This window comes from Salvelinus fontinalis, chromosome 26 (genome assembly GCF_029448725.1).
Source record: "Salvelinus fontinalis isolate EN_2023a chromosome 26, ASM2944872v1, whole genome shotgun sequence".
NCBI classification, from domain to species: Eukaryota; Metazoa; Chordata; class Actinopteri; order Salmoniformes; family Salmonidae; genus Salvelinus; species Salvelinus fontinalis.
The window spans coordinates 4,673,910-4,700,546 of record NC_074690.1 but is presented as its reverse complement, the minus strand read 5'-3'; the positions used below and the strand labels follow the sequence as shown (position 1 = coordinate 4,700,546).

At 48.8% G+C, this 26,637-nt stretch overlaps 2 protein-coding genes across 12 annotated transcripts in view; one reads left to right on the top strand and one right to left on the bottom strand.

The window, feature by feature from the left end:
• The window catches only part of LOC129823567 (zinc finger FYVE domain-containing protein 9-like), a 56,569-nt gene extending 34,555 nt beyond the window's left edge, over nt 1-22,014 (top strand). For 5 of the 6 annotated variants that reach the window (XM_055882396.1, XM_055882400.1, XM_055882399.1 and 2 more), the window contains 9 exons: nt 1,049-1,273; nt 1,891-1,973; nt 11,722-11,826; nt 13,883-14,033; nt 14,192-14,272; nt 17,069-17,234; nt 17,388-17,493; nt 17,676-17,858; nt 18,462-22,014. In XM_055882396.1, coding sequence (XP_055738371.1) covers nt 1,049-1,273; nt 1,891-1,973; nt 11,722-11,826; nt 13,883-14,033; nt 14,192-14,272; nt 17,069-17,234; nt 17,388-17,493; nt 17,676-17,858; nt 18,462-18,623 — 1,262 coding nt within the window. In that variant the 3' untranslated portion in view covers nt 18,624-22,014. The remainder of the gene's footprint in view (nt 1-1,048; nt 1,274-1,890; nt 1,974-11,721; nt 11,827-13,882; nt 14,034-14,191; nt 14,273-17,068; nt 17,235-17,387; nt 17,494-17,675; nt 17,859-18,461) is intronic. The other variant, XM_055882398.1, reaches the window with a different exon arrangement.
• Nucleotides 22,015-23,637: 1,623 nt separating this feature from the next.
• The window catches only part of cc2d1b (coiled-coil and C2 domain containing 1B), a 49,034-nt gene continuing 46,034 nt past the window's right edge, over nt 23,638-26,637 (bottom strand). For all 6 annotated transcript variants that reach the window (XM_055882403.1, XM_055882401.1, XM_055882406.1 and 3 more), the window contains 3 exons: nt 25,734-25,856; nt 25,541-25,590; nt 23,638-25,464 (listed from right to left, as the gene is read on the bottom strand). In XM_055882403.1, coding sequence (XP_055738378.1) covers nt 25,579-25,590; nt 25,734-25,856 — 135 coding nt within the window. In that variant the 3' untranslated portion in view covers nt 23,638-25,464; nt 25,541-25,578. The remainder of the gene's footprint in view (nt 25,465-25,540; nt 25,591-25,733; nt 25,857-26,637) is intronic.

Below are 26,637 nucleotides of genomic sequence, written 5' to 3'. Positions count from 1 at the left end.
ATTCTAAAGAACAGTTGATATCCTTCCTCTTCCTCTTAACTCTTCCTCCCCCTCTTCACTGATCCTGTCTCCTCCCTCCTATCCTCTCTGCTCATCTCCTCTCTTCCTTTCTCCTCCTCTCCTGTATCCTCCTTCTGTACATCTTGTACTCCTATATGGACATTATTTTATTGAAGCTGTGTATTCAATCCTTAATTGTTTTTATTTTATTTAAAAAATATATTTACCCACTTTCTCCCCAATTTCGTGATGTCCAATTGGAAGTTACGATCTTGTCTCATTGCTGCAACTCCCCAACGGACTCGGGAGAGACGAAGGTCAAGAGCCGTGACCTCCCAAGCCGCACTGCTTCTTGACACATTGCCCACTTAACCCGGAAGCCAGCCGCACCAATGTGTCGGAGGAAACACCTTCCAACTGACGACCGAAGTCAGCTTGCAGGTGCCCGGCCCGCCACAAGGAGTTACTAGAGCATGATGAGCCAAGGAAATCCCTCCGGCAAAACTCTCCCCTAACCCAGACGATGCTGCGCCAAATAAAAGGAGTTTTAACACTTAAACTCTTCTATTCTCTCCAACTGGGCCATTCGTTCTTCACCTCTCCTCTTCTTCACTTCTCGTCCTCCCTCTCCTCCTTCCCTCCCTCCCTTTCCTCTCCTCTTTCTTCTAACCCATGTTCTCCTCCTCCTTCCCTCCCTCCCTCTCCTCCCCTCTTTCCTCTAACCCATGTTCTCCTTCTCCTTCTTCCCTCCCTTTCCTCCCCTCTTTCTTCTAACCCATGTTCTCCTCCCCTCCCTCCCTCCCTCTCCTCCCCTCTTTCCTCTAACCCATATTCTCCTCCTCCCCTCTCCTCCTTCTTCCCTCTCCTCTTTCTTCTAACCCATGTTCTTCTCCTCCTTCTTCCCTCTCCTCTTTCTTCTAACCCATGTTCTCCTCCTCCTTCTTCCCTCCCTCCCTCTCCTCTTTCTTCTAACCCATGTTCTCCTCCTCCTTCTTCCCTCCCTCCCTCTCCTCTTTCTTCTAACCCATGTTCTCCTCCTCCCCTCCAGGTAATGTCCTGACCCACCTGGGCCATTCGTTCTTCACCCAGAGTTTCCTTGGCAGCAGGGAGCATGGAGGTTTCCTCTACGTCACCCCGTCTTTCCAGTCCCTCCAGGACCTGATGCTCCCCAACCCCCCCTACCTGTTTGGGGTGTTGCTGCAGAAGTGGGAGACCCCCTGGGCCAAGATGTTCCCCATCAGACTCATGCTGCGGCTGGGCGCCGAGTACAGATGTGAGTACGGAGGGATGGGTTGGTTTGGGTTAGTTTTGGGATGGGTTGGTTTGGGTTGGTTTAGCTTCGGGATGGTTTGGGTTGGTTTAGCTTCGGGATGGGTTGGTTTTGGGTTAGCTTTGGGATGGGTTGGTTTGGGATGGGTTGGTTTGGTTAGCTTTGGGTATGTTTGGGTTGGTTAGTTTTGGGTATGTTTGGTTTAGCTGTGGGTTGGTTTGGGTTATGACGGGTTAGCTTTGGGTTGGGTTATGACGGGTTAGCTTTGGGTTGGGTTGGTTTGGGTTAGCTTTGGGATTGTTTGGGTTGGTTGGTTTGGGTATGTTTGGTTTAGCTGTGGGTTGGTTAGTTTGGGTATGTTTGGGTTGGTTAGTTTTGGGTATGGTTGGTTTGGGTTGGTTAGTTTTGGGTATGTTTGGTTTGGTTAGTTTTGGGTATGGTTGGTTTGGTTTAGCTGTGGGTTGGTTTGGGTTTTGACGGGTTAGCTTTGGGTTGCATTTATTTAAATATTTAAATTTGGAGCGGCTGGGCACAATTTTAATGTACAACTCTGTAATTGTTCAGTTTCTAAAATGTTTTCTGTTTCATGCCCTACTGAACCTGGTGGTTGTGTGTTTCAGTCTACCCCTGCCCTCTGTTCAGTGTGCGCTTCAGAAAACCCCTGTTTGGAGAGACAGGTCACACCATCATGACCCTGCTAGTGGTAAGAATCATGGCTTCACTTCTGCTGTATCACTCATACAGATCTGGGATCAGGCTAACAGAGTTTATTTTTAATTTTGATGTGCTATAATGTTATTACTTTACTCTACAGGACTTTTGTAACTACCAGTACACACGTTGCCCATGGTTATCTGACTATGCTCCATGATATAGACTTGTTCATTTATCAGACTAGATACTGTATGTTATCTGACTATGATATAGACTGTAGACTTTATCAGACTAGATACTGTGTTATCTGACTATGATATAGGCTGCAGGCTTGTTCATTTAGCTGACAAGATATGATTATAAGTCCTGTGACATTATTGAATATGATTTTATAATAAGAATATAATTGAACTTAGAGTAGCTGAATAAAATAGAAAGGATTTTTTTCTTCTTTCAAATCTGGAGCAAGTATGGGCGTATGTTGAGCGTAAAATCGATAACTTGAAACCGGTCCAAAGCGCTAGATTTAGTTATTTGTCAACTTTAGTTGTGAATGAAACAAACCTTTTGAATGTCTTGGAAATCAAAACATATTTAAGCAGCATAATGTGACTATAGGCTATTGGTATTTTGGAAAAGTCGCAAAAAAAACCTTGTGCTCTGCTCCTGCACAGCTGTTCTCTCATCAAGAGATCATACAGGCTATGTGGACACCCCTTCAAATTGGTGGATTCGGGCTATTTCAGCCACAGGTGTATAAAATTGAGTGCAAATCCATGCAATCTCCATAGACAAACATTTGGCAGGAGAATGGCTTTACTGAAGAGCTCAGTGACTTTCAACGTGGCACTGTCATTGGATGCCACCTTTCCAACAAGTCAGTTTGTCAAATGTCTGCCCTGCTCGAGCTGCCCCCGGGTTGACTGTAAGGGCTGTTATTGTGAAGTGGAAACGTTTAGGAGCAACAACGGCTCAACCACGAAGTGGTAGGCCACACAAGCTCACAGAACGGGACTGCCGAGTGCTGACGCAAGTAGCTTGTAAAAATCGTCTTTCCTCGGTTGCGACACACAGATGTTTTACACCGTTTCAACCTGCTGCTAAGCTTCTTTCACAGTCAGGGGAGTTTTTAAAAAGCACGATACTGTTTTGATCATAAGTGTTTTTGATGTGATTTTTCTATTGCATTTGCATTAACGTCAGAGTGGTTAGAGGGACAATAGAGCCCTGAGGAGCAGGCCATTAGGACCTGACGGAGGGACAATAGAGCCCTGAGTACCAGGCCATTAGGACCTGATGGAGGGACAATAGAGCCCTGAGTACCAGGTCATTAGGACCTGATAGAGGGACAATAGAGCCCTGAGTACCAGGCCATTAGGACCTGATGGAGGGACAATAGAGCCCTGAGTACCAGGTCATTAGGACCTGATAGAGGGACAATAGAGCCCTGAGTACCAGGCCATTAGGACCTGATGGAGGGACAATAGAGCCCTGAGTACCAGGCCATTAGGACCTGATGGAGGGACAATAGAGCCCTGAGTACCAGGCCATTAGGACCTGATGGAGGGACAATAGAGCCCTGAGTACCAGGCCATTAGGACCTGATGGAGGGACAATAGAGCCCTGAGTACCAGGCCATTAGGACCTGATGGAGGGACAATAGAGCCCTGAGTACCAGGCCATTAGGACCTGATGGAGGGACAATAGAGCCCTGAGTACCAGGCCATTAGGACCTGATGGAGGGACAATAGAGCCCTGAGTACCAGGCCATTAGGACCTGATGGAGGGACAATAGAGCCCTGAGTACCAGGCCATTAGGACCTGATGGAGGGACAATAGAGCCCTGAGTACCAGGCCATTAGGACCTGATGGAGGGACAATAGAGCCCTGAGTACCAGGCCATTAGGACCTGATGGAGGGACAATAGAGCCCTGAGTACCAGGCCATTAGGACCTGATGGAGGGACAATAGAGCCCTGAGTACCAGGCCATTAGGACCTGATGGAGGGACAATAGAGCCCTGAGTACCAGGCCATTAGGACCTGATGGAGGGACAATAGAGCCCTGAGTACCAGGCCATTAGGACCTGATGGAGGGACAATAGAGCCCTGAGTACCAGGCCATTAGGACCTGATGGAGGGACAATAGAGCCCTGAGTACCAGGCCATTAGGACCTGATGGAGGGACAATAGAGCCCTGAGTACCAGGCCATTAGGACCCGATGGAGGGACAATAGAGCCCTGAGTACCAGGCCATTAGGACCTGATGGAGGGACAATAGAGCCCTGAGTACCAGGCCATTAGGACCTGATGGAGGGACAATAGAGCCCTGAGTACCAGGCCATTAGGACCTGATGGAGGGACAATAGAGCCCTGAGTACCAGGCCATTAGGACCTGATGGAGGGACAATAGAGCCCTGAGTACCAGGCCATTAGGACCTGATGGAGGGACAATAGAGCCCTGAGTACCATGCCATTAGGACCTGAAGGAGGGACAATAGAGTCATGAGTACCAGGCCATTAGGACCCGATGGAGGGACAATAGAGCCCTGAGTACCAGGCCATTAGGACCCGATGGAGGGACAATAGAGCCCTGAGTACCAGGCCATTAGGACCCGATGGAGGGACAATAGAGCCCTGAGTACCAGGCCATTAGGACCCGATGGAGGGACAATAGAGCCCTGAGTACCAGACCATTAGGACCTGAAGGAGGGACAATAGAGCCCTGAGTACCAGGCCATTAGGACCCGATGGAGGGACAATAGAGCCCTGAGTACCAGGCCATTAGGACCTGAAGGAGGGACAATAGAGCCCTGAGTACCAGGCCATTAGGACCTGAAGGAGGGACAATAGAGCCCTGAGTACCAGGCCATTAGGACCTGATGGAGGGACAATAGAGCCCTGAGTACCAGGCCATTAGGACCTGATGGAGGGACAATAGAGCCCTGAGTACCAGGCCATTAGGACCTGATGGAGGGACAATAGAGCCCTGAGTACCAGGCCATTAGGACCTGATGGAGGGACAATAGAGCCCTGAGTACCAGGCCATTAGGACCTGATGGAGGGACAATAGAGCCCTGAGTACCAGGCCATTAGGACCCGATGGAGGGACAATAGAGCCCTGAGTACCAGGCCATTAGGACCCGATGGAGGGACAATAGAGCCCTGAGTACCAGGCCATTAGGACCCGATGGAGGGACAATAGAGCCCTGAGTACCAGGCCATTAGGACCGGATGGAGGGACAATAGAGCCCTGAGTACCAGGCCATTAGGACCTGATGGAGGGACAATAGAGCCCTGAGTACCAGGCCATTAGGACCTGATGGAGGGACAATAGAGCCCTGAGTACCAGGCCATTAGGACCCGATGGAGGGACAATAGAGCCCTGAGTACCAGGCCATTAGGACCCGATGGAGGGACAATAGAGCCCTGAGTACCAGGCCATTAGGACCCGATGGAGGGACAATAGAGCCCTGAGTACCAGGCCATTAGGACCCGATGGAGGGACAAAAGAGCCCTGAGTACCAGGCCATTAGAACCTGATGGAGGGACAATAGAGCCCTGAGTACCAGGCCATTAGGACCTGATGGAGGGACAATAGAGCCCTGAGTACCAGGCCATTAGAACCTGATGGAGGGACAATAGAGCCCTGAGTACCAGGCCATTAGGACCTGATGGAGGGACAATAGAGCCCTGAGTACCAGGCCATTAGGACCGGATGGAGGGACGATAGAGCCCTGAGTACCAGGCCATTAGGACCCGATGGAGCGACGATAGAGCCCTGAGTACCAGGCCATTAGGACCCGATGGAGGGACAAAAGAGCCCTGAGTACCAGGCCATTAGGACCGGATGGAGGGACAATAGAGCCCTGAGTACCAGGCCATTAGGACCGGATGGAGGGACGATAGAGCCCTGAGTACCAGGCCATTAGGACCTGATGGAGCGACGATAGAGCCCTGAGTACCAGGCCATTAGGACCTGATGGAGCGACGATAGAGCCCTGAGTACCAGGCCATTAGGACCGGATGGAGGGACAATAGAGCCCTGAGTACCAGGCCATTAGGACCTGATGGAGCGACGATAGAGCCCTGAGTACCAGGCCATTAGGACCTGATGGAGCGACGATAGAGCCCTGAGTACCAGGCCATTAGGACCTGATGGAGCGACGATAGAGCCCTGAGTACCAGGCCATTAGGACCTGATGGAGCGACGATAGAGCCCTGAGTACCAGGCCATTAGAACCTGATGGAGGGACAATAGAGCCCTGAGTACCAGGCCATTAGGACCTGATGGAGGGACGATAGAGCCCTGAGTACCAGGCCATTAGGACCTGATGGAGGGACGATAGAGCCCTGAGTACCAGGCCATTAGGACCTGATGGAGGGACGATAGAGCCCTGAGTACCAGGCCATTAGGACCTGATGGAGGGACGATAGAGCCCTGAGTACCAGGCCATTAGGACCTGATGGAGGGACAATAGAGCCCTGAGTACCAGGCCATTAGGACCTGATGGAGGGACAATAGAGCCCTGAGTACCAGGCCATTAGGACCTGATGGAGGGACAATAGAGCCCTGAGTACCAGGCCATTAGGACCTGATGGAGGGACAATAGAGCGCTGAGTACCAGGCCATTAGGACCTGATGGAGGGACAATAGAGCCCTGAGTACCAGGCCATTAGGACCTGATGGAGGGACAATAGAGCGCTGAGTACCAGGCCATTAGGACCTGATGGAGGGACAATAGAGCCCTGAGTACCAGGCCATTAGGACCTGATGGAGGGACAATAGAGCCCTGAGTACCAGGCCATTAGGACCTGATGGAGGGACAATAGAGCCCTGAGTACCAGGCCATTAGGACCTGATGGAGGGACAATAGAGCCCTGAGTACCAGGCCATTAGGACCTGATGGAGGGACAATAGAGCCCTGAGTACCAGACCATTAGGACCCGATGGAGGGACAAAAGAGCCCTGAGTACCAGGCCATTAGGACCCGATGGAGGGACAAAAGAGCCCTGAGTACCAGGCCATTAGGACCGGATGGAGGGACGATAGAGCCCTGAGTACCAGGCCATTAGGACCCGATGGAGGGACAAAAGAGCCCTGAGTACCAGGCCATTAGGACCCGATGGAGGGACAAAAGAGCCCTGAGTACCAGGCCATTAGGACCCGATGGAGGGACAAAAGAGCCCTGAGTACCAGGCCATTAGGACCCGATGGAGGGACAAAAGAGCCCTGAGTACCAGGCCATTAGGACCCGATGGAGGGACAAAAGAGCCCTGAGTACCAGGCCATTAGGACCCGATGGAGGGACAAAAGAGCCCTGAGTACCAGGCCATTAGGACCCGATGGAGGGACAAAAGAGCCCTGAGTACCAGGCCATTAGTACCCGATGGAGGGACAAAAGAGCCCTGAGTACCAGGCCATTAGGACCTGATGGAGGGACAAAAGAGCCCTGAGTACCAGGCCATTAGGACCTGATGGAGGGACAAAAGAGCCCTGAGTACCAGGCCATTAGGACCGGATGGAGGGACGATAGAGCCCTGAGTACCAGGCCATTAGGACCGGATGGAGGGACGATAGAGCCCTGAGTACCAGGCCATTAGGACCTGATGGAGGGACAATAGAGCCCTGAGTACCAGGCCATTAGGACCTGATGGAGGGACAATAGAGCCCTGAGTACCAGGCCATTAGAACCTGATGGAGGGACGATAGAGCCCTGAGTACCAGGCCATTAGGACCCGATGGAGGGACGATAGAGCCCTGAGTACCAGGCCATTAGGACCCGATGGAGCGACGATAGAGCCCTGAGTACCAGGCCATTAGGACCCGATCGAGGGACAAAAGAGCCCTGAGTACCAGGCCATTAGAACCTGATGGAGGGACAATAGAGCCCTGAGTACCAGGCCATTAGGACCTGATGGAGGGACAAAAGAGCCCTGAGTACCAGGCCATTAGGACCGGATGGAGGGACAATAGAGCCCTGAGTACCAGGCCATTAGGACCGGATGGAGGGACGATAGAGCCCTGAGTACCAGGCCATTAGGACCTGATGGAGCGACGATAGAGCCCTGAGTACCAGGCCATTAGGACCTGATGGAGCGACGATAGAGCCCTGAGTACCAGGCCATTAGGACCGGATGGAGGGACGATAGAGCCCTGAGTACCAGGCCATTAGGACCTGATGGAGCGACGATAGAGCCCTGAGTACCAGGCCATTAGGACCTGATGGAGCGACGATAGAGCCCTGAGTACCAGGCCATTAGGACCGGATGGAGGGACGATAGAGCTTGAGTACCAGGCCATTAGGACCTGATGGAGCGACGATAGAGCCCTGAGTACCAGGCCATTAGAACCTGATGGAGGGACAATAGAGCCCTGAGTACCAGGCCATTAGGACCTGATGGAGGGACGATAGAGCCCTGAGTACCAGGCCATTAGGACCTGATGGAGGGACGATAGAGCCCTGAGTACCAGGCCATTAGGACCTGATGGAGGGACGATAGAGCCCTGAGTACCAGGCCATTAGGACCGGATGGAGGGACGATAGAGCCCTGAGTACCAGGCCATTAGGACCTGATGGAGCGACGATAGAGCCCTGAGTACCAGGCCATTAGGACCTGATGGAGCGACGATAGAGCCCTGAGTACCAGGCCATTAGGACCGGATGGAGGGACGATAGAGCCCTGAGTACCAGGCCATTAGGACCCGATGGAGGGACAAAAGAGCCCTGAGTACCAGGCCATTAGGACCCGATGGAGGGACAAAAGAGCCCTGAGTACCAGGCCATTAGGACCCGATGGAGGGACAAAAGAGCCCTGAGTACCAGGCCATTAGGACCCGATGGAGGGACAAAAGAGCCCTGAGTACCAGGCCATTAGGACCCGATGGAGGGACAAAAGAGCCCTGAGTACCAGGCCATTAGGACCCGATGGAGGGACAAAAGAGCCCTGAGTACCAGGCCATTAGGACCCGATGGAGGGACAAAAGAGCCCTGAGTACCAGGCCATTAGGACCCGATGGAGGGACAAAAGAGCCCTGAGTACCAGGCCATTAGGACCCGATGGAGGGACAAAAGAGCCCTGAGTACCAGGCCATTAGTACCCGATGGAGGGACAAAAGAGCCCTGAGTACCAGGCCATTAGGACCTGATGGAGGGACAAAAGAGCCCTGAGTACCAGGCCATTAGGACCTGATGGAGGGACAAAAGAGCCCTGAGTACCAGGCCATTAGGACCGGATGGAGGGACGATAGAGCCCTGAGTACCAGGCCATTAGGACCGGATGGAGGGACGATAGAGCCCTGAGTACCAGGCCATTAGGACCTGATGGAGGGACAATAGAGCCCTGAGTACCAGGCCATTAGGACCTGATGGAGGGACAATAGAGCCCTGAGTACCAGGCCATTAGAACCTGATGGAGGGACAATAGAGCCCTGAGTACCAGGCCATTAGGACCCGATGGAGGGACGATAGAGCCCTGAGTACCAGGCCATTAGGACCCGATGGAGCGACGATAGAGCCCTGAGTACCAGGCCATTAGGACCCGATCGAGGGACAAAAGAGCCCTGAGTACCAGGCCATTAGAACCTGATGGAGGGACAATAGAGCCCTGAGTACCAGGCCATTAGGACCTGATGGAGGGACAAAAGAGCCCTGAGTACCAGGCCATTAGGACCGGATGGAGGGACGATAGAGCCCTGAGTACCAGGCCATTAGGACCGGATGGAGGGACGATAGAGCCCTGAGTACCAGGCCATTAGGACCTGATGGAGCGACGATAGAGCCCTGAGTACCAGGCCATTAGGACCTGATGGAGCGACGATAGAGCCCTGAGTACCAGGCCATTAGGACCGGATGGAGGGACGATAGAGCCCTGAGTACCAGGCCATTAGGACCTGATGGAGCGACGATAGAGCCCTGAGTACCAGGCCATTAGGACCTGATGGAGCGACGATAGAGCCCTGAGTACCAGGCCATTAGGACCGGATGGAGGGACAATAGAGCTTGAGTACCAGGCCATTAGGACCTGATGGAGCGACGATAGAGCCCTGAGTACCAGGCCATTAGAACCTGATGGAGGGACAATAGAGCCCTGAGTACCAGGCCATTAGGACCTGATGGAGGGACGATAGAGCCCTGAGTACCAGGCCATTAGGACCTGATGGAGGGACGATAGAGCCCTGAGTACCAGGCCATTAGGACCTGATGGAGGGACGATAGAGCCCTGAGTACCAGGCCATTAGGACCGGATGGAGGGACGATAGAGCCCTGAGTACCAGGCCATTAGGACCTGATGGAGCGACGATAGAGCCCTGAGTACCAGGCCATTAGGACCTGATGGAGGGACGATAGAGCCCTGAGTACCAGGCCATTAGGACCTGATGGAGGGACGATAGAGCCCTGAGTACCAGGCCATTAGGACCTGATGGAGGGACGATAGAGCCCTGAGTACCAGGCCATTAGGACCTGATGGAGAGACGATAGAGCCCTGAGTACCAGGCCATTAGGACCTGATGGAGGGACAATAGAGCCCTGAGTACCAGGCCATTAGGACCGGATGGAGGGACGATAGAGCCCTGAGTACCAGGCCATTAGGACCTGATGGAGCGACGATAGAGCCCTGAGTACCAGGCCATTAGGACCTGATGGAGCGACGATAGAGCCCTGAGTACCAGGCCATTAGAACCTGATGGAGGGACGATAGAGCCCTGAGTACCAGGCCATTAGGACCTGATAGAGGGACAATAGAGCCCTGAGTACCAGGCCATTAGGACCTGATGGAGCGACGATAGAGCCCTGAGTACCAGGCCATTAGGACCCGATGGCGGGACAAAAGAGCCCTGAGTACCAGGCCATTAGGACCTGATGGAGGGACAATAGAGCCCTGAGTACCAGGCCATTAGGACCGGATGGAGGGACAAAAGAGCCCTGAGTACCAGGCCATTAGGACCTGATGGAGCGACGATAGAGCCCTGAGTACCAGGCCATTAGGACCCGATGGCGGGACAAAAGAGCCCTGAGTACCAGGCCATTAGGACCTGATGGAGGGACAATAGAGCCCTGAGTACCAGGCCATTAGGACCGGATGGAGGGACAAAAGAGCCCTGAGTACCAGGCCATTAGGACCTGATGGAGGGGCGATAGAGCCCTGAGTACCAGGCCATTAGGACCTGATGGAGGGACGATAGAGCCCTGAGTACCAGGCCATTAGGACCTGATGGAGGGACAATAGAGCCCTGAGTACCAGGCCATTAGGACCTGATGGTTGTTAGTAAGTTGGATATTACCAGCACATGTCCTAGAGGAGATTAGAGGAGATTACCGCAACGGTCACGTGGAATTTTATTGCGGTCATGACGATAATGTTAATATACCCATGGTGATTATTATTGGACCCTGCTGGTCATCTATGAACGTTTGAACATCTTGGAAAACGATCTGGCCTTAATGGCCATGTTCTGTTGTAATCTCCACCCGGCACAGCCAGAAGAGAACAGGTCACCCCTCATAGCCTGGTTCCTCTCTAGGTTTCTTCCCTAGGTTCTGGCCTTTCTAGGGTGTTTTTCCTAGCCACCATGCTTCTACACCTGCATTACTAGCTGTTTGGGGTTTTAGGCTGGGTTTCTGTACAGCACTTTGAGATATCAGCTGATGTAAGAAGGGCTTTATAAATACATTTGTTTGATTGCAGGGTCTATATAATGTAACTACCAGTACACGTTGTCCATGGTGAAGGGTCTATATAATGTAACTACCAGTACATGTTGCCATGGTGAAGGGTCTATATAATGTATCTACAGGACTTCTGTAACTACCAGTACACGTTGTCCATGGTGAAGGGTCTGGTGGTGGACATGGAGGTGAAGAAGACATGCATCAAGATCCCCAGCAACCGATACAACGAGGTGAGGCTGTCAACCAATCATATTGCTTCCTAGTGAGGGGTTCTGCCAATCACTAGTCACCACGGTCCTAAAACCAGAGACAAACCAACATTATGTACAGTCGCCTGGAATCCACACTGAATATTGTTTCACTGATTTGGTCTGGACCTGCCTTCGTTGATACTGGTTTAGTATAACCAAGATGCTTAGTGTGCTACAAAAGACTTGACTCCCTGTAAGGTTTGGAAATGTGTGTTTTCTCTGCTTGGCTACGGCCACCCTAACAGATGGGAACCCAGTGATTTGACCCTTGGAACGTTTTGACAACAGACTGAGAGCTTTAACACAGTCAGTGACTCAAACACTCAAGATTCTCACTTTTTATTTCTGCCATGTGAACGACTGGAGAAATGACGAAGTCAGTCACATAGACCAGGATTTCGCCAATATTATTGTATTTTTCTCAATGTACCTCATCAAAATGGAACCTATTTCATCTAAAACAACAAACTGATTTGTGGAAACTTCAACCATAAGGATTATGTTACCACATTGGTGTACTGAACAGACAACCTTGTCACAACTAGTAGCCTTCTGACCACAACCTCCTGGTCACAACTAGTGGCCTCCCGGCTACAACTAGTGGCCTCCCGGCTACAACTAGTGGCCTCCCGGCTACAACTAGTGGCCTCCCGGCTACAACTAGTGGCCTCCCGGTCACAACCTCCCGGCAGGTCACAACCTCCCGGCAGGTCACAACCTCCCGGCAGGTCACAACCTCCCGGCTACAACTAGTGGCCTCCCGGTCACAACTAGTGGCCTCCCGGTCACAGCTAGTGGCCTCCCGGCTACAGCTAGTGGCCTCCCGGTCACAGCTAGTGGCCTCCCGGCTACAGCTAGTGGCCTCCCGGCTACAGCTAGTGGCCTCCCGGCTACAGCTAGTGGCCTCCCGGCTACAGCTAGTGGCCTCCCGGCTACAGCTAGTGGCCTCCCGGCTACAGCTAGTGGCCTCCCGGCTACAGCTAGTGGCCTCCCGGCTACAGCTAGTGGCCTCCCGGCTACAGCTAGTGGCCTCCCGGCTACAGCTAGTGGCCTCCCGGCTACAACTAGTGGCCTCCCGGTCACAACCTCCCGGCAGGTCACAACCTCCCGGTCACAACCTCCCGGCTACAACTAGTGGCCTCCCGGTCACAACTAGTGGCCTCCCGGCCACAGCTAGTGGCCTCCCGGCTACAGCTAGTGGCCTCCCGGCTACAGCTAGTGGCCTCCCGGCTACAGCTAGTGGCCTCCCGGCTACAGCTAGTGGCCTCCCGGCTACAGCTAGTGGCCTCCCGGCTACAGCTAGTGGCCTCCCGGCTACAGCTAGTGGCCTCCCGGCTACAGCTAGTGGCCTCCCGGCTACAGCTAGTGGCCTCCCGGTCACAACTAGTGGCCTCCCGGCTACAGCTAGTGGCCTCCCGGCTACAGCTAGTGGCCTCCCGGTCACAGCTAGTGGCCTCCCGGTCACAGCTAGTGGCCTCCCGGCTACAGCTAGTGGCCTCCCGGTCACAGCTAGTGGCCTCCCGGCCACAGCTAGTGGCCTCCCGGTCACAGCTAGTGGCCTCCCGGCCACAGCTAGTGGCCTCCCGGCCACATCTAGTGGCCTCCCGGCCACAGCTAGTGGCCTCCCGGCTACAGCTAGTGGCCTCCCGGCCACAACTCTTCAGGGACTGGTTTCCCAAATTGCATCAGAACCTCGTTCTCCAGCATAGGGCAACCGGTCATCAGCATCTGGCTCAGAGGACCATTCCTCAGAGACGAGGCCTACCCCCAAACTATTCAATACAATTCCATATGTCTGTTGAAGTTACAGATTGGACCTTTAATGACACAACCAGATTGTCTGCCCCAGCTGATGAAGGCTATTATCAGGCTTTGACGAGGCTATTAACAGATTATTACCAGGCTATAAACAGACTGAACAGACTATTACCAGGCTATTAACAGATTATTACAAGGTTATGAACAGCCTGAACAGACTATTACCAGACTTTGAACAGGTTATGAACAGGTTATAACGTCTTTATATTCCCTGCAGCTGATGAAGGCGATGAACAAGTCCAACGAACACGTCCTGGCCATGGGGGCGTGTTTTAACGAGCAGGCCGACTCCCACCTGGTGTGTATTCAGAACGACGACGGAAACTACCAGACACAGGCCATCAGTATCCACCACCAACCACGCAAAGGTGTACACACACACACACACACACACACACACACACACACACACACACACACACACACACACACACACTTGACATGGGGAGTCATGTCATAGTTTATCAACTGGACTAATAAAACCATGGATGGAATCAATATCAATATTTTATGTTTTTTCTTCCAGTGACTGGCGCCTGCTTCTTTGTGTTCAGTGGTTCTCTGAAGGCAGCTTCTGGATACCTGGCCAAGACCAGCATCGTGGAAGGTACCAACATCCTACAAAATCTCCAAATTAGAGACTGCATCTTCAATTCAACTTTTTATTTATCCCGTCAGGGGGAATTAAGAAGGACTGATAATGTCAGAGCACATGTAACAGTATAACTTTAGACCGTCCCCTCGCCCCGACCCGGGCGCGAACCAGGGACCCTCTGCACACATCAACAACGGTCGCCCACGAAGCATCGTTACCCATCGCTCCACAAAGGCCACGGCCCTTGCAGAGCAAGGGGCAACACTACATCTAGGTTTCAGAGCAAGTGACGTAACTGATTGAAACGCTAGTAGCGCGTACCCGCTAACTAGCTAGCCATTTCACATCCGTTACACACACACAGTGTGTATGTATGTGTGTTAGGTTAGGGTTTTTCAAACTCGGAGGGGGCCCTGAAAATAGACCAAATTATTAAGGTGAGGCACATTTGAACGCCGTTTTGGGTCTTTGCGTGTCAAAAAAGATGCACGTCATTATAATACTGTTTGATGCTTTTAATTTGACACGTCAAATAACACAGTTCTATTATAGAATGTTGTGTGTTGTGAATTTGCACGTGCAAACCAAGCGCCACCACCACTATCAGTAGCGCTGCGAAAGCTGTACAAAACAAAGTAGCCAAACAATCACATACTGGGCCACGAACGATGTGTTCAAATACCGTGTTGATGAAAATAGACCAAATTATTAGGGTGAGGCACATGGGCTACTAACAGCTTACTACACAACAAACACTTATGTATACTGTCGCTAAGGAAGTAATACTGTCGCTAAGGAAGTAATACTGTCGCTAAGGAAGTAATACTGTCGCTAAGGAAGTAATACTGTCGCTAAGGAAGTAATACTGTCGCTAAGGAAGTAATACTGTCGCTAAGGAAGTAATACTGTCGCTAAGGAAGTAATACTGTCGCTAAGGAAGTAATACTGTCGCTAAGGAAGTAATACTGTCGCTAAGGAAGTAATACTGTCGCTAAGGAAGTAATACTGTCGCTAAGGAAGTAATACTGTCGCTAAGGAAGTAATACTGTCTCCCTGGCATATTACATAATTTATGCAGCAGCATATAAGACATTTCTGGACACATTTTGTTAAGGTGGTGCAGTGGCTCTTTGTTGGTACATTTTGTCGTCCAAACTTTGATCCAAGTCTGGCATTCGCTGGATTTATGGTGGGAACTCAGAAGAAAGAAGAAAGAAAAAAAACCACAGCCACTCCATTGAATAGCAGGCTAACGTTAGCGGTTTCTTTACAATGCTTGCAGTTAGCCACTGATTCCATTCCAAACGACTCATTGTTGAATTTGCGATTTCCAACTTGTTGTGTATTCTTTATGCACAATGGCCGATGAGCACCGATACCTTTTATCTATAATATCTCTTTGTGTGAGAAGGATTAAAAAGGATTTTCAAGTAGATTGTCGACTTGATGACGACTGCTAGCTAAGACATTGAAAGTCAGTCCAATCAAAGTTACTGTAGATATGTGATGTCTGTGGCCAATGACCTTGAGCCTTCTTGGATGGGCACTTCAAATAGAACTCTATGGCAGAACCCAAGGGGCAAACATTTTCAAGCTCTAACCTTAGAATTGGGGATGACGTAATGTCCCATGAGTGACAGAAAGCAGAGCCAATCAGGCGCAACGCTCTGTATTTTACACTGGCTGCCCCACCACCACAGAAAGCACTGAGCTAGGCTGAAACACCTTCATTTTGGAGCTGCTTTACTCAAGAGAACAAAAGAGACCATGTTTGTTTGCAGCTTTATTAACTAAATTACTTACTATTATTTATTTTTTTTACATTCCTTGCAAACTGATATGTGACACGTATTAATGCCAAAACTATTTTTTCACCTAAAAGTATGGTGCTCAAAACCGGTGGGGCTGTCCCACCTGTCCTGAATGACGGGTCGCCACTTTCTATTTCCATTGATCATCCTTGAGATGTTTCTACAACTTGATTGGAGTCCACCTGTGGTAAATTCAATTGATTGGACATGATTTGGAAAGGCACACACCTGTCTATATAAGGTCCCACAGTTGACAGTGCATTTCAGAGCAAAAACCAAGCTATGAGGTCGAAGAGATGCTTAATGAAAAACCTGCTCCATAGAGCTCAGGACCTCAGACTGGGGGGGAAGATTCACAGGACAACGACCCTAAGCATACAGCCAAGACAACACAGGAGTGGCATCGGGACAAGTCTCTGAATGTCCTTGAGTGGTACAGCCAGAGCCCGAACTTGAACCCGATCTAACATCTCTGGAGAGACCTGAAAATAGCTGTAAAGCAACGCTCCCCATCCAACCTGACAGCTTGAGAGGATCTGCAGAGAAGAATTGGAGAAACTCCCCAAATACAGATGTGCCAAGCTTGTAGTGTCATACCCAAGAAGACTGGAGGCTGTAATCGCTGCCAAAGGTGCTTCAACAAAGTACTGAGTAAAGGGTCTGAATACTTATTTAAATGTGATATTTCAGTGTTTAATTTTGTATAAATTAGCAAAAATTTATATAAACCTGTTTTTGCTTTGTCATTATGGGATATTGTGATGTCATTATGGGGTATTGTGTGTAGATTGAGGGAAAAAAAACAATTGAATACATTTTATATAAGGCTGTAACATAACAAAATGTAGAAAAAGTCAAGGGGTCTGAATACTTTCTGCAGGCATTGTATCTGTTGGTCACCTGTAGATGGTGTTATATACCTGTTCCCCTACAGATGGCGTTATATATCTGTAGATGGTGTGATGGTGATATGTGTCTGTGTGTTGTTCCCCTACAGATGGTGTGATGGTGCAGATCACAGCAGAGACCATGGATGCTCTACGGCAAGCCCTCAGGGACATGAAGGACTTTAGTATCACCTGTGGCTGGGCAGACCAGGAGGACAGCCAGGAGCACGTTCACATACAGTGGATCGATGACGATCACAACTTTTTCAATAAGGGGTGAGGAAGGGAACTGGGGAACCTCTAACCTCTAGTTTCTCTTCTGTGATGTCGTGTCCCAGTGTTTCCCTGCTTTAAAACCCATCTATGAAAGATGTTTAGAAGACGTTTTTAAAGGTGTATTATCTGAAAGTCACCCTTGTTCCCCGCCAGGGTAATTAGTCCTATTGATGGGAAGTCTATGGAGTTCATCACCAGCGTGAAAATCTTCCACGGTTCAGAGTTCAAGGCTAATGGGAAGGTCATCCGCTGGACGGAGGTATGTGATGTCACCCTCCTAAGCAACACCTAGGTTCAGTAAACACAAAACCAGACAAATGTTTTGAAACAGGGAGGCACTACCTGGTCTTGTTTTACTAAGGTGTGCCCTACTGAATACGACCTATTATCATGTTTCCCCTCAAGACAATCTGCAGCGTTTACAATATTTGCTTCTTTTAGGTGTTCTTCCTCCAGAGTGATGACCAGGACCAGCCCAACGGTCTGAGCGACCCTGCTGACCACAGCCGCCTGACGGAGAACGTGGCGAGGGCATTCTGCGTGGCGCTCGGCCCACACCTCAAACGGCTAAAGGAGGATGGCATGGCTAAGCTGGGCCTACGGGTCACCCTCGAGTCTGACCAGGTACGGACTCGGGTCATCACTGTATGGCCAGACCAGAAATTAATCAAATCAGAAATGTGCAGGGGCAGACATCGACCAGATATCGCTGGCATTTCAAACACACCAGCCTGTTTTTTTCCCCCCAAGGCGCCCACGCCGGCCCATTTTTGTATTTATTTTTTCTACCCCTCTTAAGGCCTCATAATTAGCCAGATAATTATCATTTTGCGCAAAAAAATTACATGTTAGACTCCCACTGGGCTAAAAATGGACCAGCCCAGCTGGCATTTGCCTGAAATGCCCATGCAAAGGGGTAATTTGGGATTAAGCCCAAGGGGTCTTTAATCAGATGTGTCAGTCAGTGCTAGGAAAAAACAAACAAGAATTGACTGAAACACTGAATTACTAAATAACTACTTATCTCTGTGGGTCACCTAGCCAGGTAGTAACAGCCAACTTGTCCCCCCATAGTACCTGGTTAGATAAGAGAAATCTCTTCTCTGTTGTACCCTGTGTTTTACAGGTGGGTTACCTGGCGGGCAATAACGGGCTCTCCTCCCACCGGTACCTGGTTAGGTAAAGGATACTAACGACCCGTTCCTTCTCTGTCCTCTCTTCTCCCAGGTGGGTTACCTAGCAGGAAGTAACGGCCAGCCTCTCCTCTCCCATTACCTGAGTGACCTGGACAGTACTCTGATCCCTGTCATCCACAGAGGGGCGTGTCAACTCAGCGAGGGACCTGTTGTCATGGAGCTGGTCTTCTACATCCTGGAAATCCTCTCCTAGGAGACGGAGGCACCGCTTAGCAACGGACCATCACCCCAGACTCCGATCTCCTAGTTCTCTTTCTCTCGTCCTCATCCTTTTTTTTCCCCCCTGCCATCTTGCCTCTTCCATCTCTTCAGAGGCTGAAGGCTGTGAGGGACAGCTAGCTGATGTTGCTATCCCTTCACCAGACAGCTAGCTGTGGGGGACAGTTCCCAGCTAGCTGATGTTGCTATCCCTTCACCAGACAGCTAGCTGTGGGGGACAGTTCCCAGCTAGCTAATGTTGCTATCCCTTCACCAGACAGACAGCTGTGGGGGACAGTTACCAGCTAGCTAATGTTGCTATCCCTTCACCAGAGAGACAGCTGTGGGGGACAGTTCCCAGCTAGCTAATGTTACTATCCCTTCACCAGACAGCTAGCTGTGGGGGATAGTTCCCAGCTAGCTAATGTTGCTATCCATTCACCAGACAGCTAGCTGTGGGGGACAGTTCCCAGCTAGCTAATGTTGCTATCCCTTCACCAGACAGCTAGCTGTGGGGGATAGTTACCAGCTAGCTAATGTTGCTATCCCTTCACCAGACAGCTAGCTGTGGGGGACAGTTCCCAGCTAGCTAATGTTGCTATCCCTTCACCAGACAGCTAGCTGTGGGGGACAGTTCCCAGCTAGCTAATGTTACTATCCCTTCACCAGACAGCTAGCTGTGGGGGATAGTTACCAGCTAGCTAATGTTGCTATCCCTTCACCAGACAGCTAGCTGTGGGGGACAGTTCCCAGCTAGCTAATGTTGCTATCCCTTCACCAGACAGCTAGCTGTGGGGGATAGTTCCCAGCTAGCTAATGTTGCTATCCCTTCACCAGACAGCTAGCTGTGGGGGACAGTTCCCAGCTAGCTAATGTTGCTATCCCTTCACCAGACAGCTAGCTGTGGGGGATAGTTCCCAGCTAGCTAATGTTGCTATCCCTTCACCAGACAGCTAGCTGTGGGGGACAGTTCCCAGCTAGCTAATGTTGCTATCCCTTCACCAGACAGCTGTGGGGGATAGTTACCAGCTAGCTAATGTTGCTATCCCTTCACCAGACAGCTAGCTGTGGGGGACAGTTCCCAGCTAGCTAATGTTGCTATCCCTTCACCAGACAGCTGTGGGGGATAGTTCCCAGCTAGCTAATGTTGCTATCCCTTCACCAGACAGCTGTGGGGGATAGTTACCAGCTAGCTAATGTTGCTATCCCTTCACCAGACAGCTAGCTGTGGGGGATAGTTCCCAGCTAGCTAATGTTGCTATCCCTTCACCAGACAGCTAGCTGTGGGGGACAGTTCCCAGCTAGCTAATGTTGCTATCCCTTCACCAGACATCTGTGGGGGACAGTTCCCAGCTAGCTAATGTTGCTATCCCTTCACCAGACAGCTAGCTGTGGGGGATAGTTACCAGCTAGCTAATGTTGCTATCCCTTCACCAGACAGCTAGCTGTGGGGGACAGTTCCCAGCTAGCTAATGTTGCTATCCCTTCACCAGACAGCTGTGGGGGATAGTTCCCAGCTAGCTAATGTTGCTATCCCTTCACCAGACAGCTAGCTGTGGGGGACAGTTCCCAGCTAGCTAATGTTGCTATCCCTTCACCAGACAGCTGTGGGGGATAGTTACCAGCTAGCTAATGTTGCTATCCCTTCACCAGACAGCTCCCAGCTAGCTAATGTTGCTATCCCTTCACCAGACAGCTGTGGGGGACAGTTCCCAGCTAGCTAATGTATGTCATGTGAAGGGATAACAACATCTAGGGCCTTTACGTCATGTCCGCCCTGATCACATGACATACATCTAGGGCCTTTACGTCATGTCCACCCTGATCACATGAATCAGGAAATCTGAGGACTATTCCAGTTCCACTGTGGTAGACCAGGCTGGGGTTTGAGAAGTCAAAAATGATTCCTTAGTTGTTACTTTTCTCGAAATCTAATGGCACAACCTAGATTAGAGACCATGTCTTAAGTAGCTGAACATGTTATTACTCCCACCTTGTGAAAGTGACAAACTGACACGTTTTACATTTTCTTCAAAACACAACTTTATATTGAAGGAGTGCCTTTGCTTTGACGGCCTGCAACATGCAATTCTGTTTGAGACGACCGTTAGACATAATGTCGTGTTTCTACGCATGAATTTAGCTAGCCAAGTCGCCATGACAACGCCGACATGCGTAATCGAGGATTTCTATTGGAGAAGCAGTTTGTCGATCTTCATACTGTATTGTCTTTACTGTGGTAGCTAGCCAACCAGAGGACAAAGCAGAAGCACTGCACTCTGGGAAACGTAGTCTCCGAAGGCTATGTTGTAGCATGGGCGCTTTGAGGACCTCAGGTAGAGGTGTCCAAAGCTCTGCCTGATGAGACTACACTTTTCTCTGCTGACAGGGACTTCACACGGTCTGGTGGTCCGGGAAGATTAAAAACTCGGCGATGAGTGGATGGAGAGAGGGTACAGCAAGAATAGGAGAGAAAAGAGGGAGGAAACATTTTTCTGGTGATGCTGTTTAATTTGCATCCCGGTGCTCAGTTCCTGCAGTCGCAACTCTTCACAGTGGAAGGAGGAAAGAATAACTTACCTGTAATTTTCAGCCTGGCTTTTAGCCAAAGATCACCAAATGCTTTATTTCCTGACATTGATGGACTACAGTTTTCGTTTGCCTTGTTATTTTGTTTAGGCAGGGCTGCAATTGGCTCAATAGCTCATCCAGAGATCCAAGATTGTCTGTCTCACTAGAACTGCTAAGCAGTTGGACCACTTAGTCGAAGGCACAATATCTAAGAGAGGTGGTGTGGGTGTTTGACCTATTAAGTCTGACAGTGAAATCAGTAAAGATCCTGAACTGTGGAGATGACCCAAGCTTTATATGGCTGAGCTTCTAGTCTTCTGAGAACCATGTCAAGTGTGACAGAGCGTACGCTGATTAAAATCTGTTTTCATTGCTTTACCAGAACATTCTAACAGGAAGTATAACAAACACTCTCTGGCCTCTCATTGGCAACCCAAGGGGACTGGTTGGAGTCTTGGGATGAGAAATGCATTGTGGTCTGATCCTTCACCACCGACTGTTAACACCAGCCTCATCCTTCCACCGTTAATAACTAACCCCAGGCTCGTCCTTCCACTGTTAACTAACCCCATCCTCATCCTTCTCTCTGTCAGCAATGGAGAGGATATTAGAGCATCTTCAGTAAATTGTTACCTGTGGTTTCTTCCCAAAGTGCACTACATTTGACCGGAGCCATATGGGACACAACCTATAGGTTACCCTGTCCGCCTGACCTGTGAGCCAACGCAACTATTCAACACATTGATGCTGCACTCCTCCATCCACAGACCCCATAGCATTTTTTTGTACGATTCAAAATAAAACTGCCTAACTGATTTGAACGTGTCATCATTATACAAAGAGTAATATTTTTGCAGAAACTATTGTAAAATGCAGATGCAGTGCACTGGAGTCTTAGCCATTTACAGGAGAATAGGACCTTTTTAGACTGCTGGCTGAACGGTTAAAACAGAGAACTTGGTCAAAGCCGGGGCATACTTCTCAACCCTTCTCTTGAGGTGTGCAGTTGCACACGCCTTCTCATGGACTTAAAGATGGTGGAACTTCTCTCCAGACTTCGCTTATACCAATCCAATTGTTTCACATCCATTATGTTGAATGTGTAAGCGGCTCTGAGGGATTATGGGAGTTGTGTCTGAAATGGCACCTTATTCCATATGGGTCTTGGTCAAAAGTAGTGCACTATGAGATAGGGTGCCATTTGGAACATGGGCATGTACCTGAATAGAAACCAAGGTCTGTCAGAATATACTACCCTATTGTTTCTGTTTGTTGCTAAATTTGGCAATAAGCTATTATCAAAATATATTTCTAATTTATGGACTGCTAAATCTGAAAAGTAGCTAAACAAAGATACAGTATATTATCAGGGGGTGGCAGCGTAGCCTAGTGGTTGGAGCGTTTGGCCAGTAACCAAAAGGTTGCAAGATCGAATCCCCGAGGTGACAAGGTAAAAATCTGTTGTTCTGCCCCTGAATAAGGCAGTTGACTGCCTGACTGTTCCTAGGTCATCACTGTAAATGAGAATTTGTTCTTAACTTACTTGCCTAGTTAAATAAACAAACTTTGGCCATTGTGGTTTTGCCAAGGGATTTATTGATTAAATGCTAAATGACACTCAACTGTAAACTCCCAAGACAGACAATCACACATGAAGAACTAGTGTTAAGGTACTGTATGTATAGTGTAATTTTATTGTAAAGAACATTGTGGGTTTCAGACAGTATTGAGGGCCGTGTTGTTACAATAAATGAGGTCATCAAAATGGTAATTGGAGGGTCCTGGGTCCTGTTCATTACACCGCAAACGGAAGACATTGCAAAAACCACCTGCCCAATAAGGACACTTGTTTTTGCACTAATGAATACAACCTTGTCTGCCTATTCACCAAGGTTATGCTCAATAGTCACCAAAACAGAAGAGCGACCATGCGGACTTGTCCAATAAGAAACACTAAAATGAAACGTTCTGTTACGAGCCCTAATGAACAGGACTCACATTTCTGGAGAGAAGCTTTCATGTCAACATGCGCATGAATGACTTCCTAAATCCTTACACCAGTGTTCAACTTCCAAGAGGGGCCATTCAGAGCTTTGTGTACCCTTACTGGTAACAGGGAGGGACCTACCTGAATTTGTCCAATAGAAACTTGATTGTGGCAATGTTTTCCGTTGCTACAGTGTGCACTAGTGAATACACCCCACTACTTTTCTTTGGCACTATTGCGAAATACTCTATATCAAAAAAGGTAGAATTGTTTATCTTGATGGTAGCATTTTGTTACTCAATTGAACAGAAGTCTATTGCATAAAGACAGAAACAAACCAACTACTCGTCTTTGTGACCATATTCTACTGTCCTGTGGATCAGTCAGGCCGGAACAAGAATACTCAGTTTCTTTTTTAACACGATCAACAACAAAAAAATGAAAGGCCCCAAAATCTTTTTTCCTTTATTGAATACTACAAATGTCAAAAGCAGTCTATCAAAACCTGTAAGATGTATAATTAAAAATGTACAGAAAAGAGAAATGTATGCTTAGTTTTTGCCACAAATACCCATTTCAGAACTTTAAGGTAAGGTACCTTCGGTCCTGTACAGTTTTAAGTCTCATTATGATAAACTTTCCAATATACATACAAACATATTGGAGCAGAGGAAACAGTTGCATTTTGTTAAATGAAAATTACTTAACGTATAATTAATAAAAAAATTATTTTGAATTGACGGGACCGCATTGATGCACAGTACTTATATTAAGTCACCAGTTGGAAATATTCTGATAGAAGCAACATTGTAAAGTTCTAGTGGAATATAATTGGCTATCAGTAGAGAATGGGGGGGATATAATTGGCTATCAGTAGAGAATGGGGGGGGGGTATAATTGGCTATCAGTAGAGAATAGGGGGGGATATAATTGGCACAGACTGTCCTGGACCCCCCCAAAAAATCATGTTCAATGAAGATTCTCCATTGAAAAGCTTCCTAGTCCGGTATAGGCTTAATCTGTGCCCGTGTAACCATAATGGCTTTGCTGTTAAGCATTTTAAATTACCACTCTTCTCATAAAATATAACTTTGATTTACACGCAAACAAAAACTAAATGTTCTTGGCTAAAAGCTCAGCTGAACCCAAACTCACGGATGATATCATTTCTATGTGTACGGAGGATCACAGCTATAAAGTGTAAACTTATGAGTCTCTTCAACTTAAATCACAAAAAACAAAATAACCCCAATCACCACAAGATAAAATGACATCTTTCTTAAACAGCACCATAATCCCTATTTAGTGCACTAGTTTTGACCAGGGCCCAATCGGGTCAGTTCAGACACAGATCTATACTATCCAGCTCAAAATGTGACACGGTTACAAGAGCTATGTAGCCTTATAACCATTTATGACACCTTAAGAGTACCTATGACACTGCTTATGTCAGTTGACCAATTGCCTTTGAATGTCCAGTAGCAGTGGTAGCCAAGACTTCTGTAAAGTCAGTCATGTCCACGTGAACATTATCCCGTTCTGGCGTTGAAGCCGGGATTCAACCCCTACGTTCTAGTCGACAATGCAGCTTTTATTTATTTTTTAAAGGCAATGTTACCACATATCGCGGAGATTGACATTACCTTAAAAAAAAAAAAAAATCAAGAGGCTATAAAACGGGGGATTTTAATCAGGATTGAATCCTGGCCGATAACTGTTCCAGAGAATAGAGATGAAACAGTCCCGGGAACAACCACAAAACAACGTAAGCAAAGAATTACATCTGAGAGATCCAAGTTCTTATCACACATTATTATTGTAATCATTAAAACAGTAGGGCAGATATTCAAGGCAATTGAAATATGCAGCATCGTACAGCAACAGTGATTACTTTGGTAGAATAAGTGCATAGGTGGATAATATATTATAGATAATAGATAATTATAGATAATATATTCTTATTATAGATAATATATTATAGGCTCAAGCGGGAAAATAATGACCTATAAAAGTCAAGTGCAGTGCCCCTTTTGATTGAATCCCGGCCAATGTTATCTTAAGGTTAGCTAAACATGGAGCCCATTCCCCCCCCCCCAGAGTGAATAGAAGCTCCATCTCTCCGTGTGCAAAATGTTTACAAGCTAAAGACCCGTGTTCACTGTGTCGGACTGCCAGAACCCTGGAAGACTAAATAGGCCCGCCACGACAACATACATCCTCCTCCTCTTCATCATCCCGTCATAATCTTCATCAGAGGACAACAGAAGTTGTTAATCATCTGTGAGATAGAAAGGTCATTGTGTTGATCACTTGGTTTCTATTTTAACTTGTTGTGGAGGGTGAAGTTCACCTACCTTTTAAAGTGTTCCTAGTCGTCCCAGCCGAGCAGCAGTTAGAGAAGTACCTGGAGGACCAACCAGAGGTTATGGAGTGTCAGGGTCACAATCACACTACAACTCTAGGGCCTGACAGGGGAACCCACACGTTGGCCTTAAAGGGCCAAACGCCTTGCTCCAAATATAACAGTTACTACAAATATGTGTGTACCTGTGACTGGTCCAGGACTAACCAGCGTTCTGTGGTTGTCTGAAGGTCCTGTCCACTCAGAGGCTCTCTCAGGCGAACCCTGACCTCCACACGTCCTCCTGTAGGTTTACGGCCATCTATCACCTGGAGTATAAAACATAGTATCATTAAAACACAAAACCAAAACAGTTTACTCATATTCCTTTCAAAACCAACGTGAAAAACACGTTAACTTTACCAAGCCGCCAACTTTGTTCTGGCTTTTCTTTATTTATATTCAGTATTGCTGGTAACTAAGCCTGATCTAGTCATGAATGCTGTAATGTGTCTAATAGTTAAGCTAACCTCAAACTATACACACTGAAGACACTAGTGACATGCCCGACACAGCTCTGAGGCTACACCGAACATTATCACGCAACCGGGCCCGGTGCGTAGCAAGGAACAGCCGGTGACCTGCCACTGACAAGCAACCCAGACATCACCCACCCCCCTGCGCTTCTCTCTCGCTCTTCACATTCAATGAGAGACAGACAACAGTTGTGCGGGGGGGGGCGTCCACGGCCATGGACGGAGCATCTAAGTCCCCGGCATAGCCGAGAAGTGTTTGTTCCCCTGGACTGTCGGTGTGCAGCAGGGGCAAATTTGAATCTGCTGGGGACTCGCGTGCTATTAAATGTATAATCTGCAACATGTTTGTTGTCGCGGGGAAAGGTCCGATGGATACCTTCATTTGTGAAAAATATATTGAACTTCATGCAGCTAAAGAAAGGATTTTTACTCATGAGAAAAAAAAAGATTTTTTTGGGACCAAGCGCCTTGAACTGAATAAGGATTCTATGAGACTATCGGCATCTTTAAATGCTTCCTATCAAAACATCCAAGAGGATCATAATGGGCCCTTCCTGGACTATGATACATTTCC